General features: G+C 40.3%; 2 protein-coding genes across 5 annotated transcripts; both read right to left on the bottom strand.

Moving 5' to 3' along the window:
• Nucleotides 1–663: 663 nt before the first annotated feature.
• msmo1 (methylsterol monooxygenase 1) lies at nt 664–3,827 on the bottom strand. Its single transcript, XM_029509292.1, has 5 exons — nt 3,533–3,827; nt 3,298–3,446; nt 2,905–3,031; nt 2,640–2,794; nt 664–1,478 (listed from the first exon to the last, which is right to left on the bottom strand). The coding sequence occupies exons 1-5, from the start codon at nt 3,785–3,787 to the stop codon at nt 1,289–1,291; spliced, it is 876 nt and encodes a 291-aa protein (XP_029365152.1). The 5' UTR covers nt 3,788–3,827; the 3' UTR covers nt 664–1,288.
• A 1,684-nt stretch (nt 3,828–5,511) lies between these two features.
• Nucleotides 5,512–17,339, bottom strand: klhl2 (kelch-like family member 2). 4 transcript variants are annotated; one of them, XM_029499586.1, is made up of 16 exons: nt 16,953–17,339; nt 16,180–16,254; nt 14,507–14,626; nt 14,273–14,379; nt 14,041–14,162; nt 12,748–12,910; nt 12,514–12,623; nt 12,302–12,418; nt 10,538–10,687; nt 10,314–10,431; nt 9,831–10,028; nt 9,650–9,751; nt 8,765–8,893; nt 8,409–8,549; nt 8,167–8,310; nt 5,512–7,339 (listed from the first exon to the last, which is right to left on the bottom strand). In XM_029499586.1, the coding sequence occupies exons 3-16, from the start codon at nt 14,542–14,544 to the stop codon at nt 7,311–7,313; spliced, it is 1,668 nt and encodes a 555-aa protein (XP_029355446.1). In that variant the 5' UTR covers nt 14,545–14,626; nt 16,180–16,254; nt 16,953–17,339; the 3' UTR covers nt 5,512–7,310. The 4 variants fall into 4 exon arrangements, with proteins under 4 accessions (XP_029355446.1, XP_029355437.1, XP_029355428.1 ...); XM_029499577.1 differs by lacking the exon at nt 16,180–16,254 and having other exon boundaries at nt 14,507–14,617; XM_029499568.1 differs by lacking the exon at nt 16,180–16,254.
• Between the last annotated feature and the right edge of the window lie 437 nt (nt 17,340–17,776).

Below are 17,776 nucleotides of genomic sequence, written 5' to 3' on the forward strand. Positions count from 1 at the left end.
CACATTTGCAATAATACAAGAAATAACCAAATGTCCATAAACTAGGCTACCAGAACTAGGAGATGCTATTGTGTTTTTTTCCTGAAATTTCGCTGATTATAAATAAAGATTATCACACGTTTTTTTTAATGCGATGAATTCTGTGCTCTGGAATACATGTGGATGGAGAATCCAGAATCCAGAATATATTTGGGCTGCTCGTGTATTTTATAGTGAGACTTTAATAAAAGACTTCCTGTTTGGGACTAGCTGCTGCTGGTTGACTTGATGGTGCTGTGTGTGTTGGATGGGGCAGTAGGGGTGTGTCCATGGTGCAGCAGAGAGGAGATGGAGGGAACCTTATGCTGCTGCACATGCACTCCATCAAATTATCCATTCACTGACAAAGCCATATTTACTCTGTGTCCATTAAACAGCTGAAACTCTTAGCCAGAGGTTCTAATATGTGATATTCATCTTAGACATTCAAGCTTGAACTGTCTGTGAGCCCAGTCTCTGTAAAAAGTGGTCAATCATCTATAATGAACTAAATATACTAATACAGTGGAACACGCATCACTATGTGATCACATTTATTCCAGTAAAACTGGTCAACACAACCAAAGTCCTGTGGAATTTTGTCCAATGTATTTATTCTGACAAAAACAGAAAAATTCAACAAAACACGGTTCAAGGTTTCTTTTATAAAAATTATAACAGCATTTAATTATCATTACAATCTTCAAATAAAAAGGGCAGGGTTGAAAAGTAAGGGAGTTCCACATTAGCCAAACCCATTACATGTGCTTACATCAAACATGTCTGACTTGTTTCAGAAGTCAGCGATGAGTTTAGACAGTTCCCACTGAACTGTATCTCAACAGAGAAATAACTGTGTCATTGTGACTCTTTTCATCTCAAGAGGAAGTTTTAAAGTGCTGCGACATTTAGAGGTATACAGAAGCATTTCACAAGAGAAAGCATGGTACAAGTCTTTTGTTTTTCATTCAATGACAAAGCAAAACAACAAATCAAAATGAAGGATGTTGATGGTTTTTATTCAAACAGCTGTCTACAGAAGCAGACAATAGTACTTCTTTTGCAGAAAGGCACAGACGGTGAACTAATGAGGACATGCAGCCCGATGCAGAATCAAACCACTTCAGAGCCGATCCATTCAAAGTACACCTTCAGTATATGTGTGTGTGTGTTTAATTCAGTGTTCTGATGGGAAAGCGGCAACTGTTTGTGCACTCACTTAAAGACTCACTGTCTCTTCCTTGCTTTGAGTGTGTGAGGTGCAAATGGTTTACTGCTCCTTCTTCTCTTCCGGTTTCTGCATGTACTTGTTGTACTGGTTGTCAGTGTTCAGCAGCTTGTCCCACCAGGTGAAGGTGGAAGCGTAGTTTCCCACGAAGTTCATGTGGTGGAAGTCGTGGAAACGAGCGCCAGCATAGAACGGGATCAGGTGAAGAGGGTTCAGGGGGATGTCATAACCGCTGATGGGGAATAGAGAGAAAGACGAGGAAAAGGTAAGTCAACTTTCCATTTAAAAAGCATACCAAAAATATCAGAAGCCCATTTTCGCAACACGTGCTCGAGTGGTTCGAGCGCAACACAACATCCTCTGCTGCAGGTCCTTCCCCCCTCTATCTCCCCATTTCTATTCGTCCTCTCTGCTTTATAATAATTAAAATAAAGGCATAAAAAGCCCCCAAAAAGGTAGAGAATGTCATTTTTTTTTTATCAGTGCAATATCGTATTAATGTTATTATTATTTTATATACATTTTAATTCTACCTTTCTGACCTTTGGTGTATTTTCTACAATTTTCTACAATTTGTATTTATTTTTAAGATAGAACGATTAATTATATGTTGTATATACTTAATTAAAAGGGATTTGGGCTTTCACTGTACAATATTTTTTTTAAATAATATTATTTGATGTAGTCTAGAGGCTTTTTTTTTTTTTTTTTAAAAAGGTGCAAAGGGTTTTATGAAAACATATAGCATCAAGAGCACCAAAATAAGAGAAACTGATACTGAGTGGTGTCTGATGAAATCTTTAATGATTTGTTACAACAAGTCCTGTTTTAAGTGTTTTTTCAAATATTTCATATGCAATGTCTTTTTTAATCTCTTGCATACATCTATTTTAAGTATATATTGTTATATTAAAGCATGATAATTCCCTTTACAACAGAAGGATCAATATCACCCAACAGTGCATTTAATAGCAGCATCTTATGTTTTCTGGCTCCCTCTAGTGGTCGACACTAGCGGGACCTACAATTGCACAATTGCACCTACAATTTGCTGTTGGTGATGAGAAACATGCAACTGTAATCTCACTGTTTATTATTTATGCAGATATTCAACAGCTGCTTCGTTATTAATATTTATACAGCCTTTTGTTTTAATTTTTCCTGGTTCAATGCAAATAAGTATTTAAGATTAGGCTTTCTTCAACTATAAATGAATTCTTACTTTCTCTTGCATAACCTTAAAAATTAAACAGTAATTGTAGCATGTTGAAAGTTTAGACACTTAAAATCACTGAATTGGGCAGCTTCAGCATGTTCCTGATTACACTGATAATGGCGCTGACGACATTAACCAGAGGCGTGCAGGTGTATGAAAACTGTTGCTCTGTCCTACCTGTGAACGTCAATGGTCTCCAGCAGGCGGAAAGCCACCCATGCCCACAGGAAGAAAACATGGTTACAGAAGATCATGATGCCAATGAAGAAACCAGCTCCCAGGATGAGAGTCTCAGCAGGATGGGCATATTCTGCCTGCATGCCAAACGGAGCCTGAAGCAAAGTGAGGGGACAGTTAGGTGCCATTCATGTTCACAACTGTATAGTTAATCAGTAAGTGGCATGTTTGTTTATTTATCTTATCACTTGTGTGTTCTACTCACAGTGAACTCATGGTGGACCTTGTGGATGTATTTGTAGATCCTGCGGTGATGCAGAAGGCGATGGAGAAAGTAGTGCCAGGTGTCTTCAACAACCGCACAACCAAAGCACTGAGCCAGGAGGTACGGCCTGTAGGAAGAGAGTGAAGAACAGTGAGTAACAAATGAAATACCACAAAAGCATTAGTTCAGGTTGACATGCCTATGAGCAGAATCAAAAAACAACATCAGAAATGAGATCATAACAATAATGACCATAAATATATTTCCACAAAAAATTTGAATTGCACACTATTACTACTGACTTTGTGATGTTTTAGAATAAAAGCATTTGGCGTGTCAATGTTGGCAGCATGCATTATTTTTGTTATTTTTGTTAATGTTCATTGCACTGACCAGCGCGGCATTGAGTCCCAATCATATGGGATGTTGAAGAATTCAGTGAAGTAGTATGTCCCGCAGATCAGAGGCAGCTGGATGCAGAAATGGTTGAACAACAGCATCTTAAAGCATCTCCACTGTTTCTCCCAGGTCTCTGGTTTGTCCTTCACACGGAGTTGGAAGGTTTATTTAGTGCAACCTCAAACTGTAGAAATTAAATAAAATCTAAAAACCAAAAACAATGACAAACCTGTTGAATTTTGTATTTTTGCATGAAGGGCATAAACTGGAAGAGGAAACCAGGTAGGCAGAAGAGGAAATAGATGAATTCGTGGACTATGAGCGATCCCCATGTAGCAATCTGGAACTTGGTGTAGTTATCCAGCATGTAGCCCCAGGCCTGTTCCAGCGAGGGCTGGAAGGGGTTTTTAGGTAATACTGCATCTACATACTCCACTGCAAGGTAGGCAGAGCTCAAAATGTCTGTTGTGCCGTTCACTGCCATGATGGAAGCTCACAGGAAGCTTCTGGTGTAGTGAGATTGGAAGACTGGAAAACAGGAGCACAGTGTTATAGGAACAGTATATACTATCATTAACTTCCACTCTTGGTTTTGCCTTTGAAATAAGGACAAATGAATATAAAGAAGAGGAGGACAGACACAGTCATGAAAAACAGTAAAACAGAATAGATGAATAGATGAATACAATCAAAAAATCACGTCCATTAATAGTAAATTAAATAAATTTGGCCACTGAAAATAAATCAAAGAAACATAACTCTCCCAGAAATATGCCAAAATGAGTTAAGTGTTCAGGTACAGGTTAAGGTTTGGTTGATAAAACGTGCATTAACATATATTCAATGATAATATTATAATAATAATATAAATTTTTTCCTCCACATCTTTACTTCAATATTTATAGTATTCTTTTTCCTCAAATTTAGCAGATTGAGTTGGTGCACTTTGACACAGACACTACAAGTATGTCCTAGCAATTACTGATAGAGTTATTTAAATAAATAATTACTACTGACAGATATGCAGGAATGACAGCTAACTGCAAATACTTCCCACACTTCGGTGGATTGGATGACAACACTTAGCTATACCTGCTAAAGGTTTCTTATAATCTCATAAAACAGATGTAGACGGATATAAGATCCCTCCCCCTCCTTTGTTTCAGCCATGCTGAGTTAATGGCCCATAATGAGTAAGTTAGAATTACACACTAACCTGTTTAAGTGGTTATTTTACACAAATAAATGCCTATCTCTCATGGCTCGGGCCTAAATGTCTTTAACCAAATTCCACCAACGGAAAAGCAACTTCCGGTCTCTATTCTTGATTCTTTTATCTGAATAAAAGATAAACTTTAACCTTAGCGGCTGAATGTGGCGTTAAATATTGAAAATGCGTGCAGACAGAGTGCGCGTCTCACCTTCCGCAGCCCGGCCGGTCTACCTGAGCGAGAGGCGGACGGCTGGGACAAGTACGCAGATATCCGAGGTCCTGATTGGCCCACAGGAGAGGAGACTGACGTCAGGGGGCCGAGTGGCTTATCTGATTGGTCCGCGTGATGGAGCGATGATAGTGAGACTGGAGGTTCCCACAGTGACAGCCAATCAGAGGCGAGACGTGCTTTCATAACCTGAGCAGCGTTGAATGGGCGGTCTGGAGGAAGAGATGGTCAGACGGACTTTGAGTCACACATGCGTCCTTCAGCCCGAACTGACATCATGACAGACTGTCAAAAAACCCACAAACAGCTGAAAATGTTGCTTACAAGCTGACTGATAAAACGAGACTATTGAACCAGGTGTCATGATCTATCACGGCACTAAAGTTAATGCTGCCCTGTAAAAAGAAAGCAAACTTAAATGAACATGCGTCGTAATGGAGCTGTTCTTTTACAATATTGTATGTGTTGTTCCTGATTATTGTTGATGAAGGAACACTAAGCAGCATTTTAATGTTGCAGATGAAAGAAATGTCATTTTTGCTCCTTATACTGTTGTAGTTGAACCAATGACAATACGTCATATTACCTGATATGAAATATGTAATCTGCCAGTTAATGACTATAGCTATGAAACAATGTGAGTAGAAATACAAATAAAATAGAAGTACCCCAAGATGTAGACGTACTTAGCACTGACAACATTTTTTTTTTTTAATTTTACACAACCAGTCAAAAATCTCAGACGTATAAATATCTAAACACTTGCAGAGTTACAAGAAAGAAGTATAATGAAGTATAGTCAATTTATATGGCAAACTGGGATTTTAAATGAGAAACAATGAGAAATTGCATTATAGACAAAGTTGAAATAATTAGAAACTCGAGCAAGCAAACAATGCCAACCTTCAGATACATTCTAATTTGTTTAGAGGACACATTTTGTCAGGTATAAAAAAAGTATAAAGATTGAACAACTAGCTTGTTTTACATTGTAATAAATGAGTGACAGTAAAAATCTTGAAATATCACACACACATATTCCATTTCAATGTTTTACTGATTTGGCAAAGTTTTAAAAACAGGTTATATCATTTCACAGCTTTAAATACAAGAAGCATATTTATTGATAATATAAAACAATGAGACATTTTCAAAGTCATTAGCCTACATGACATTCCTCAATACACTGACAAGAAACAGCAATACCAGTTACGATTATAGCAATTTTCAATATAGGAGCAGAGGGAAGAGAGAGAGACTGAAGAAAAATTTAAATCAAGAGTAGGTTTGGTCACTTTCCAGAAAGAGAGAACAGTTCAGTAGAGTAATAAAGAGAGACAGAAAAGAAGAGACATATTAAAGTTGGCACATTCATAGTACGTCAGGGTGTGCAGTAATTGATAGGGTGGCTACACCAAGGGAAAAGAGGGTACGACTGAAGGAGAAGAGAATAGAGAAGAGGACCATGCAGTGAGTTCAGGCTGTTGCCATTAGTGGTTACAACCACAGTGAAGACGGCTGCCGGGTGACAGTAAAGCACTGAGACATCCAGCAGCTTCTCCCTCTGTCTGTCACTGTTTTTGGCAAAATGAAACGAGGCTTCCCCTTTACCTGAAGAGTTAGTACTCCAGTAAATGTCCTTTTTTGTTTTTTTTCCTAGAAGAAGAATTGTACATTTTCTGCAAGTGCTTCTCACATAGCCGTTCTGAATTCATGCCACCTAATGCAACCAAGGCACCGATCTAAAGTCAGCTTTCGAAATGTATTTCTATGATCCAGAACAGTGGCCGAGTCCAGCTATGCTCTGTCCAGTAGCATTACTCTAGGCATAACAAAGGATAAGGGAAGCGGAGTGTACTTAGACATTCAGGCACTCTTGAACAGCCACGCTGCAACACTGTAAAAGGTCAGAGGTCAGACGGAGTGCGTTCATGCGGCGTCGGACCAGGCGTCACCACACAAGAGACTCAGATGCACACAAACACACATGCTCACATGTGCAAGCAATGGAGCACCTTTAAAATGCAAGCGCATCCACACACCCATTCAAACACGCACACGTCTCAAGAGGATAAAAACAAAAGCAGAAACAAAGATTTCAGTCCTGACTGGTCGCTCTCTGCCTCCCTCTCCTGTGGTTTTGATCAGTGGTCTTTCTCAGAGCTGGTTTGTGTTAACATTAGCAATGTTAAAGTAACTTTGTAGTTATAGTAGCTTCATTTCAGTAGCGTTTCAATGGCACTGTATTGGTACAGTGAGTGCTTCAAACTGGTGTGTCCAGTCGCTGCTGCAATACTGCCAGGACGGGATTAAAACAGGGGCTCTCCCCTCCCCCCCGGTTTTTATAGCTCCCCCTATTCAGGTAAGTGCAAAAATCTTCATCATAATCATCATCATCATCATCCTCCTCACCAACAATAACATTCTTGTCATTTCCTTCATCCGCCTCAGCGTCTGTGCTAATGATGCCCAGCATCCAAGCATTGGCAGCATAGCCAGATCCAAGACCAGTATTCAGCAGGAGAATACGCTCTGCTCCGAGTCAGTGGTGGGGGTCAAGAGCAGTCATAAGGGCTTGTCAATCACAGTCACACCTGCAGTCATATATTTAAAAAAAAAAAAAGATTGTCAATATTGCCAAATATACAATAATATTCATACACAGCATCTAAAATAAATACAGAATCTAAGTGAAAGCAGAAGCTTTTATTGAATAACCATTAATGTTGTTTGCATCTTTCGTAGAAACTTGGGTGTTCAGAGTTGGAAGAGGCGTAATATTTGTTACTAGTATTAGTGTTTGGTATAAACAATCCTTACCATTTTAAGAATGAACAGATATACATGTTTTTACTCAAATATCACTGTCGGTATCAGCCCCCAAAAAATGCAGTGAGCTCCCTGCTTTAGAACTTACACCCAGCCTACATGCCAAAGAAAATTTCTGGTGTGGGGTTTATATATTTTTCTGCCCACATGCAGTCTCACATCAGACGAAAGCTCAAGATACCATCAGCAGTAAGGCTTCTAAGGCAGGCTTTGCTAAATTAGTTTTATTGCCGCCTGTGTCCCTTCTGTATCATTTGGTAAACATTAGCAAGTTGTGTTCAGTTTATTAACGGTAGCCTACATTACTGTATGTGTGTCCTGGGATAGGCCCAGGCAATATGGCTGAAATCAGTATTACACAAGACGTTTGATTTTGGTACCATCACTTCATGGTGAATGTAGGAAAACTTTCAATAATATGCTTTGAAGGTGTCCTCCTGTCATTATAGTTAAGGAATAACAGAAATGTCAATGGATCATAACCAAATTGTGACATGAAATCAACACGCCTGAATATAATTGCAGTGTTTTCCCAACAGCAGCTGAAATGTCTTTCCAAACAAACATCTTTTCTTAGTGTGTACATTCACACCTGCATAACTTCGTCCTGTGCTCATGCAGGTTGGCAGCAGCGTCCACTTGTCCAAATTTGGATTGTAGAACTCCACCGAGGCCAAGTTACAGCTGCCATCATCCCCTCCCACCACATACAGTAAGTTGTTTACAGCACACACCCCTGAAACACACGCAAGTGTGTATACACAAAAGTCCATTTTCATGGACATAAGGCAGATGAAAATTTTAGGATGTCTGGTAGAGGCTTCTGTCTCTTACCCGCGTTGCGTCGACACATGTTCATATCAGCTACTTGTCGCCAGCTGTTGGAGGTCGGATCATAAACTTCACAACTCTTCCTCACCAACGGGCCATCATGCCCCCCCACAGCGTAGAGTAAACCTTTTAAAACCCCAACACCTGAAAAGACAATGGACACGTTTCTTGTTTGGGTCATGAATCATTCTCTAACTGTAGAACCCATTTTTTTTTCTACAAATGTCTTCTTCATTCTTTTTTTTATATGCAAGAATCTTTTATCTATATATTAACATACAATTGATGTAAAGATTTTGGTTGATCATCATTGGCCAACCATTACGCAAGTGAAGTCAAGTGAAGAGACACAAACACACCTGCCCCACTGCGTCTTGTGCCCATTTCAGCAATGTAGCTCCACGAGTTGCTTTTTGGATTATAAGCTTCCACCGTACTCAGACATTGCCTGGTCGCTCCGTCGTAACCTCCTACAGCATAGAGGATCCCTGAAGACAACACAAACGTGTATAATCTATGTGAGTAAGATATCAATTTTATCTCAACTTGCGTGGTAAAGCCAAAGAAGTTTTCCATTTAATCGTAGTTGTGCAGTATGCTTTTATATAAAAGAATATAAAAGAACCCTTTGTTCAGGGGATTGTTATGTTTGTTTACATTTTCAATTTGACAATAAATGAAAAAGATCACTTTTTTCGTTGCATTTTTCTTTACTATCAGATATCAGAAGTGTGATCTCAAAACAGAGGTGCCTACCATTACACCCCTGATCTACAGTATAGTGATCTACAGTATATATATATATTATATACCTATTTATTTTTATCCATTTTCTTCTGTGACTCCTTTTCCTTTCATTCTTTTTGTATATTCCATCTGAATGACTGTCTAGTGAAAATGAAATTAGGAACACATTTATCTTTTGATTTTTTTATTATTATTAATTTTTCACTTTGTAATATTACATCAGTAAATTTATGTTGAATTATTTGAAGAAAGAAACTGCACTGGCAACGAGAAAAGAGTAATTTTTTTTTTTTTTGGGGGGGGTGTGTAAATTAAATCAAAATATTGGTAAAGTTCAGATAATATGTGAATTTGTCAAAACAAAAATCAACATCATCTGAACCAAAGCTGTATTTATTGCTACAGCGTTAGACTTCTGGCTGTTTCTATTATTTGGTCCACCTTCTCAATCTTCTTCAACATGCTGACTGTAAACCCAAACTGGGACTTGTATTCACCATTTACGACACCAACTCCTACACTGCTGCGTCGGGTACTCATGGGTAACACATGGAACCACTCGTCTGTCTTAGCATTGTATGCCTCGACTGTCGACAACCCTGCAAGAAACACAGTGTATCAGAAACACCACAAACAAATCACAAATTCTATTATTCTCTGCCTGTTTCGCAGCTGTACCTGTGCTGCCATCAAAGCCTCCCACAGCATACAAGAGTCCACTGAGCACAGCAGCTCCGAGCGTCGATCTCCGGTCCTGCATGCTGCTGACACTCGTCCAGCGGTCCATCATCGGGTCATAACAGTCCACCGTCCGTACACGCAAAGAGCCGTTGAAACCACCAACTGCATATACGCAACCACTCACGTACACCACACCTGCGGAAGACCGTTCATTAAACATTAACACAAACGTCTACAGAGTCATCAACATGTTTAATGAAAGAAGAAATAAAACACAGAGCCAAGAGCTGACCGAAGAGTTTACACTCCTCATTACAATAACACCAGGTTGTGTTAAAATGCCACAGTCTGCAGCTGTGTCCCAGTTAAAGGATGCATTTTTAGGCTGAATACATCAACAAGATGACAAGGCTTGTTCCATTTTCATCTCCCACTGTTTACCTTGCACATCATTTTTTGGGCTGTTGTGTAGTTTCCTACCTGCTCTGCACCTTCTGGTGGGGAGTTCAGCCACCTGGTACCACCTCTGCTCCTCGAAATCGTAACATTCAACACTGCGGATAGCTTTGGGGGCCTGGCCTCCAACCACCACCATGACCTGAGAACAACCAAAACAGCAGTGCCATAGCATCAAGGGTTGAACATCTCTTATTGCATTTCCTTTTTTTCCTGTGGTGGATGCTCTGTTGTGAGTGTGTTTCTACCTTAGGACAACAGGCTGGGGTCCTCATACGTGTACGTGCAGTCTTCATCAGAGCTCTCTGGTCAGCTGGCAGCAGGTGGTACTTCATGGCTTCAATCAGGTAGTCTTTACACGCACTGCTGTTCTTAATCAGAGACTCCTCCTCGACCCTCTGACAAAACCACACATTGACAGAAGAGCTGATCAGCTTGTGGAATTCACAAAGTGCTACAGGAGGGTTCTCAGTCAGCAGCTTTTCTTTTTACCGCTGAACTTCATGAATCAAGACCAGTGGTGAATGTACAGACGAACTGAATGCTTCTGGGGGACTTGGAGTTATTGCTCCTTTTAGACTTTATCTGATTATTTGTTGTTAATTGTATAGATTAAACATTAGATAGGGAGGAATGGGGAAAAGTAAGATGTTTTTTTTCTGAAATAGATGAATCTCAGAAACATCAGCTGAAAGACTGCCCTAAACTAAAAACACACTGACAAAAAAGGCATACAACATGACAGATCAAGATCACAGACCCATTTTCACTGCATTTGTTACTAAACATTTTCTTTTCCATCACAAACAACGAAACAACTATTTCATAGTAAACATGGTTCAAATTCTTTTCCCAACTGCTTCTGCTTTATTCACAGGTTAATTGATTTTCTCTTCTCCCAATTTCTTTTTTTCCTACATCAAACCAAGTTTGGCAAGAGATCCAAACCACCGATTGGCAGTTGTAGCAAATCAGTCAACAGCACGCATAAAAAAAACTGTCTCTTCATAAAAACCTGTTGGCTGTGAAACAGAAGCATCTGCAAAATTCCCTCTGTGGATGTCAAATCAACAAACAGTGGCTCTGCTCTGTTTGCTTATAACCAAGCATTGCAGTTCTTTTTATGCTCCCCCCAAAAATCCCAATAAGGACGTCATTAAATATTAAAATCCTGCTTCAAATACTAGCTGATGATGTAGTATAGTACTCTCTTGCATATAAAACGTTGTCTTCTCTTTGCAATTCATTTCCCATCTTTTGGGATACTTTTAGATTTTATTCTTCAAAATGCTCAAATGTTGGTTTTGTCACAGTCTGTCCCTGTCTCTCACCCTGGACTCAGTACCTTTCCACTTCTCACACCACACCAGCTCTTACCCGCAATCAACCCAGGTATATATCCACCAGCTCCACACTCACTCCTTGCCAGATTGTTCTTTGCCATGTGAGAATTTCCAGCGTTTACCTGTCAGAGCTCCCGTTGCCGACCTGCTCTCCACCTCTGCTCCCCGGTGTACCTGCCTACCTTTCGTCTCCGACCACGAGTTCTGCCTCAGTGTTCACGGCTTCTGTCTGCTATCCCAGCTCTGACCTGTCCGCCTGTCCTCGGCTCATCCTCTGCCTGTCACGTTCTTGGACTGCTCTCCTGGCTTCGACCACCCTGCTCCTCTGTTCTCTCCTCGTCAGCACTTCAGCACTGGTGATCAGCTCTCCAGACCCTGATCTCTACCTGTCCCTGGCAATAAGTCATTACAAGCTGTCTACCTCTGTGCATTCTGCTTTTGTCACGTTTTGCTCATGTTTCGTATCACATTATATTTAATGCTCCACAGTCAAGTTTTCTTATATCCTCATTCAGTGTACTGTACATTGCGTTCACTCTTGCACTTCTTCTTAAATGTATTGAAGTTTTACAAGTATGACAATAACACCACAATCTATAGAGATGAGACTTCAGAGATGTTAAACTAACGACCACCATCGAAAGCACCAACATGTAGACACACTCATACCTGTACCAGGTACTCTCTGGACAGAAGCGGCAGGCGGACGTGCTCCATCAGGTGAGCCAAGTGTTCCTGGCGGACATCTTTATCATGGTTGACCCAAGCAATCACAGCTTCAAAAACCTACACAAGAATGAACACACAGGCAGGTGAGGCACATAAACACTGTGTACAATATATTGAGGTATGTGTGTGTGTGTGTGTGTGTGTACATGTACCTTCTCTTCTGTGGGGATGGTTAGCTTGTCACTGGCAATAAGGCTGGACACTTGCTCCATGCCCAGATTAAGGAACTCTTCACTCCCAACCACCTCAGTGAAATGTTGCTCTGCCGACAGGAATATAAAGGAAAACTTTATATTATATAATACACAGAGAACAGTTTTCTACTGATGAGATCTCTCATTCTGTCTCAATCACTGTGCCAAAAACAGAGCGCTGCACACACAAACCTGCATAGCTGTTGGCCTGTGCGAGAAGCTGAGAGCAGGCGTGTAGGTCAGCAAAGGCTCGTATTCCCAGACAGTTGGACGGATGAAGCTGAGAGCTGAGAAACTCACAGCAAGCCTTTTTCACCTCATTCAACTGGAGCAGTCCTGCCGCGGGCAGCAACGCCTGTCACACAGACACATACACAATACCCTACGTAAAGTGGCAGCTTTGGTCCAAGACAGTGCTGATGAATTTAATTACCTGATCACTGGTTCAATCACACAAAATGACCACTTACAGTTTCACCACTATTTGACACTGCAATGTGTCAAATGTTATGTCAGAAATTAATTCTTCGTTAAAAGCTGTACTGTTAATACCAGAAATAAAAACTTTAAAGGTGCCATTTGAAAGGTTTGCTATTGCTAAGTCCTCTGAGCAACTCTACCTCAATGACACAAAGTCAGAAGCTAAAGACAGAATCAGAGGTAGCTGCTTAGCATGCTAACTTTAGGAGTAGAAACAAAGTCATAGTGATGGAAGTTCATTGCTTTGGACTGCTGGAGATAACTCTGGGTTTAATAATAAAATCACGATATTTCTTCTTGACTGATAACAGCTGTTAGTGCTATGCAGCAATAGAAAAACTGCTGAAAAGTAAGTAATGATAATTTATCACATAAAAATACAAAAAACTTGGAAGTGCTACATTGACCTGTAATGATTTGATTATTCTCAGATTTCAGCAGAAACATCCATGGATCCATTTCAGCTAATAAAAAAAAGTCTTGGTAATGTAATGAGCATGACATTTGAAGGAATACAAACACTGAAAATTTTACTATCATCTCAATAATGTGAGGTAATATCAGTTCAAACAGGCAAATGTTGCGCCATATTTGATATTAAGGGATCAGATGTGTGGAAATCAATATGTTTGGTACATCTGAAGAGAAAACACAGGCAGGTTCTTGTAATCATTTCATTGCTTTGACTTTTAATACAGCATCAGGTCACGAGTAAAGATGCTCTGTTTTCCAGAAAGTGCAAGTATCAATTTCTCCCTTTAAATAATCTAATCAGGAAAACGTGTCCCCATGTCAACTAGGTTTTAGCATAAAGGCACGAAAACTTAGAGTACCTAACAACACGAACGTTATAACAGCAATTTTGGCACTAAAATTTGTAATCAATATATTGCCTTTCCACTTAGCAGTGTGACTTTGTCAATGTTGTGAGTCTGCTCAATGTTATATGATTCTGTTGTCATAAAAAGACAATGTGAGTAGAGTCTGGTGTGTTTACGTCTTTACCTGAACATTGTCCTCCGTGACCTGTATCTCTGCTGTGTATATGTAGTCCACCAGCAGACCCAGAGTCCAACCATCCATTTCCTTTATCCTGACTCGTTTCGCCCTGCTCTCTGCCATCTCCCCTGCAGGCACACAAACCTTCTGTCACCATTGAAGAAACAACTTTGTGGTGTGGTCATCAGAACCAAAGGAAATTTAAAAACTAGCCAAACATTGTGCAGATTGTCCTTACCTGTGAACATTGCATGGAAATAAGGACTCCCAGCAGCCAGAACTACTCTGTGAGCAGCGATTTCTACATCCTCCGCCACTATGGTCACATCACACAATAGGTTCTGGCTGTTTTGGCATAGAGGATATAAGCAAAAAAGGGAGAGAGGAAAGAAAAATGTCCAATTATACACTAGTGGACAAAGAATTTGTGGGTGATGAAAAAAAAAAGGAGTGAGGGAGGAGCGTGCATCACCTGCGCAGCTCATTCATAACTCTGAAAGCCTTCCTCATATGCCGATGGTTGAAAGTGACAGGACCTTGCCTCTCCACTCCATCTTCTTTGTCCAGACTGTGTGGACAAAGTCTAGTGCACCTGAGAGGGGGAGCTCAGTTATATATACACACAGGAGGCAAACACACAAATATTTATAGGTATTAAAAGACAATAATAAAACAACAGTGCAGACAGAGATGAGTGCGTTGTCCAATAACAAGGGCAGATATATGACTATTGCTTTCACTTCTATGTACAGGAGGAAGCAAAGAAAGCAATAATACATGACAAAGTGTCCCGATAAATGGAAATCCCTGTGAGGGTGTTTTGGAGTGTATCGTTGGGACTACAACAAAGCTATTTAATCAAAATCACAAGCTGTGTTTAAAGCTGGTTTGTTCCAATTATTAGGACTAAGTTATATTATCAATCAGGCTAAACGGATGACTGCCTACATGACTCAGAACCATAGATTTGTTTTTAGTAAAACCAATTAATCAGAATCAGAAATACTAGGGGAAATTCCAATTTGTCAATTTATTAAGGACATGTATTATTACATAATGTTGTGGACCTGTCTAAGAGCAGGACCACGTGTCTAAATCTGATCTAAGAAGTTAATTTTTTGTTTACTTTTGGCTCACATGGTTCCCTTCCCTGATGAAGTGATGTTTGATCAATGAGATTTCATGACAAATTGAAACTCATAAAAGCTTCCTGGGGAACATAAAGCTTAATGGTGACTTGGAAGTGGTATGGCACATAAACATCATACAGAGACCACTGTGGGTGGTGGTGATCAGGCAGGTTCATCAATCCATATATAAGGAACAATCGCACAATCTAATGTAATTCTATAGAGCTATCTGTGTAAAAATGATCTATTATGAGTGGACATCTTTCATTCAAAGAGAATAAAAAAAATAAATATCATCAGCAAAATACAGTTAAGGCAACAAAATGAAAGCATAAATTTAACTGAGAAATGGCCTTATGACTGAAAAAATCATTATATCTCATTAGATTGATGCACTTTACTGTTGTACCTTAACTACTTGATGTATTGTTAGATAGAGTTTAGTCCAGTCCACCACTCCTAGGTGTCACAAGATGAAGTTCTGAGCGCTTAATTTCATGATCAAGTCGTTTGCTATGTCTTGATTGATTATTGATGAAAGCCGTCCCAACCAGTTTTCCCTGTGTGCAGTTTGTCTTTTTTTTCCTAATCAACGAGACCCACTGAACATATTAAAACACTTAGCCAAGACTAAATGTGCATCAGTTTCATAAAAAGTTGCCACACCTCATGGTGACAAACTATGAGTTCAAACGCAGACAAAAACAAACAAACAAAAAAAACTGTTCGAGACCCGGCAATTAGTTCATGACAACTTGAAAATAAAACACTGAGCTGAAAATTTAAAAGGACAAACAGAAAAATTAAGGGCCACTTTCAATTCAAAGTTGCACAGAGGGTTCAAGGCAATCAACGAATTAATCTGTTTTTGCTGCTCACTTCAGTGTTACAAGCCAAAAGTTCTGAGGAGCGCTGGTCCAATGTTTCACCTTTTAAAATACACCAATGTTTGTGGGACACTTTGATCACGCTCGATTGAGTTTTTTGTTTTTGCTGTATTCTGCATTTGACTCACTCTTCACAAATTGTACACTGAGAGCTGACAGTCCACTGCAAACACACAAGTGTTCAGTCTCTTGCAGTTGTGGCTCTAAAGAGGCAAAAACAAAAACATTTCTATTTTCAGCCATAATCACTTTGGTTCAGCACAACTTTGCGGTGGTACATGACCAGGCTCATGACTACAGTTAAAGGGGTCAAAGAAAAGTAATTTTAGTTTGAGTATATTGTTCAAAAGCAAAAATATGGTTATGTATGTATGTTATGATGTATTGCATGTCTAATCATAAATATTTTTATTTGATTTGAAAATGAAAGCAGTAAAAAGTAAAATATTTTCCCCTGGAGTGAAGTGGGGCAGAAGTTTACAACAAGATGCTCTTCAAACACCAAAGGCCTTCCTTTCATAATAAAAGCATCAAACATTTGCATATGATTATGTTACTGGCTGCAAAAAAATCCCTTGTTTTCCGTCACAAACACACCCACCCACACACACACACACCTCTGTACTGCAAACACAACACCACCGCACCACAAATCCATCCAGGCTGCCCCCGCCTCTCGGTGCAGCTCCCCGGCCGATCCCCCATCCCCTCCGGCCGGAGAGCAGCGGCGGCCACGCCGGCTGGCCGCTGTCTCTGTCAATGCGGCACCATCAGTCAGCAGCCGCTGGAAACACACACACACACACACACACACACACACACACACACACACACACACACACACACACACACACACACACACACACACACACACACACACACACACTGTTCGTGCACTCACAGCGGATGACTGTCCATGATTCCGGTGTTTTTCAGAGGCGGTACACTTGGCCCAGCGGCATGCACCATTCCATATCCACGGTGTCGTCTTTGGGGGCTCTAAATCCAGGTTCGATTCCCGGCGACAAGACCGGTCCTCAGAGAAACACAGCCCGGGAGGACTGTGGCGGCTCCGGACTAACACGTTGAGATCTAACCCGGCTGCAGATGCTGTGCTGTGCCCGGCGGACTGGGTCTCCTGTCGACCAAAAAGATCCGTACAGGAGTGGGTTTATTTATTCACCCCCACCCCTCACTACCAGCAGCGCCTATCTCCTCCTGGCTGTCTATGGGTGCGAGAGGCGGACGGACAAGGATACCTGTTATTTTCCAATCGCTGATTAAAACGCACAAACAAGGACATGACGGTAAAGACGGTCCTCAGAGCAGCCAAGGCGTCCCCAAGAAAGCACTGTCTCCCTCTAGCTGTGGAAGACCGGCCGGCTCCAGCAATACTTGGACCTAATAATAATAACAACCACTACTTCTACTAATCATCATCATCATCATCATTATCATTAAAGAGCAGCGCGGTTTGGACTTTGGATTTCACAAATCTCATCAGCTCGTCTCACAATTTTGACTTCATATCTCATTTAGTTTCCATGACTTCAAATTATGAGTTTAACATGTAACATGTAAAATCTTCCCTCTGTAAACTAAACCTGTGCCATATTGTTTTTATTTATAACACGAAAAATATTGATCAGCGACTCATTTCACATGGCACCTTTGATGAATCTCTTAGTCATTACTTAAAATTAAACATGCTTGCCTCTTTTCTCA

This window comes from Echeneis naucrates, chromosome 1 (genome assembly GCF_900963305.1).
Source record: "Echeneis naucrates chromosome 1, fEcheNa1.1, whole genome shotgun sequence".
In the NCBI taxonomy this organism is placed as follows: domain Eukaryota; kingdom Metazoa; phylum Chordata; class Actinopteri; order Carangiformes; family Echeneidae; genus Echeneis; species Echeneis naucrates.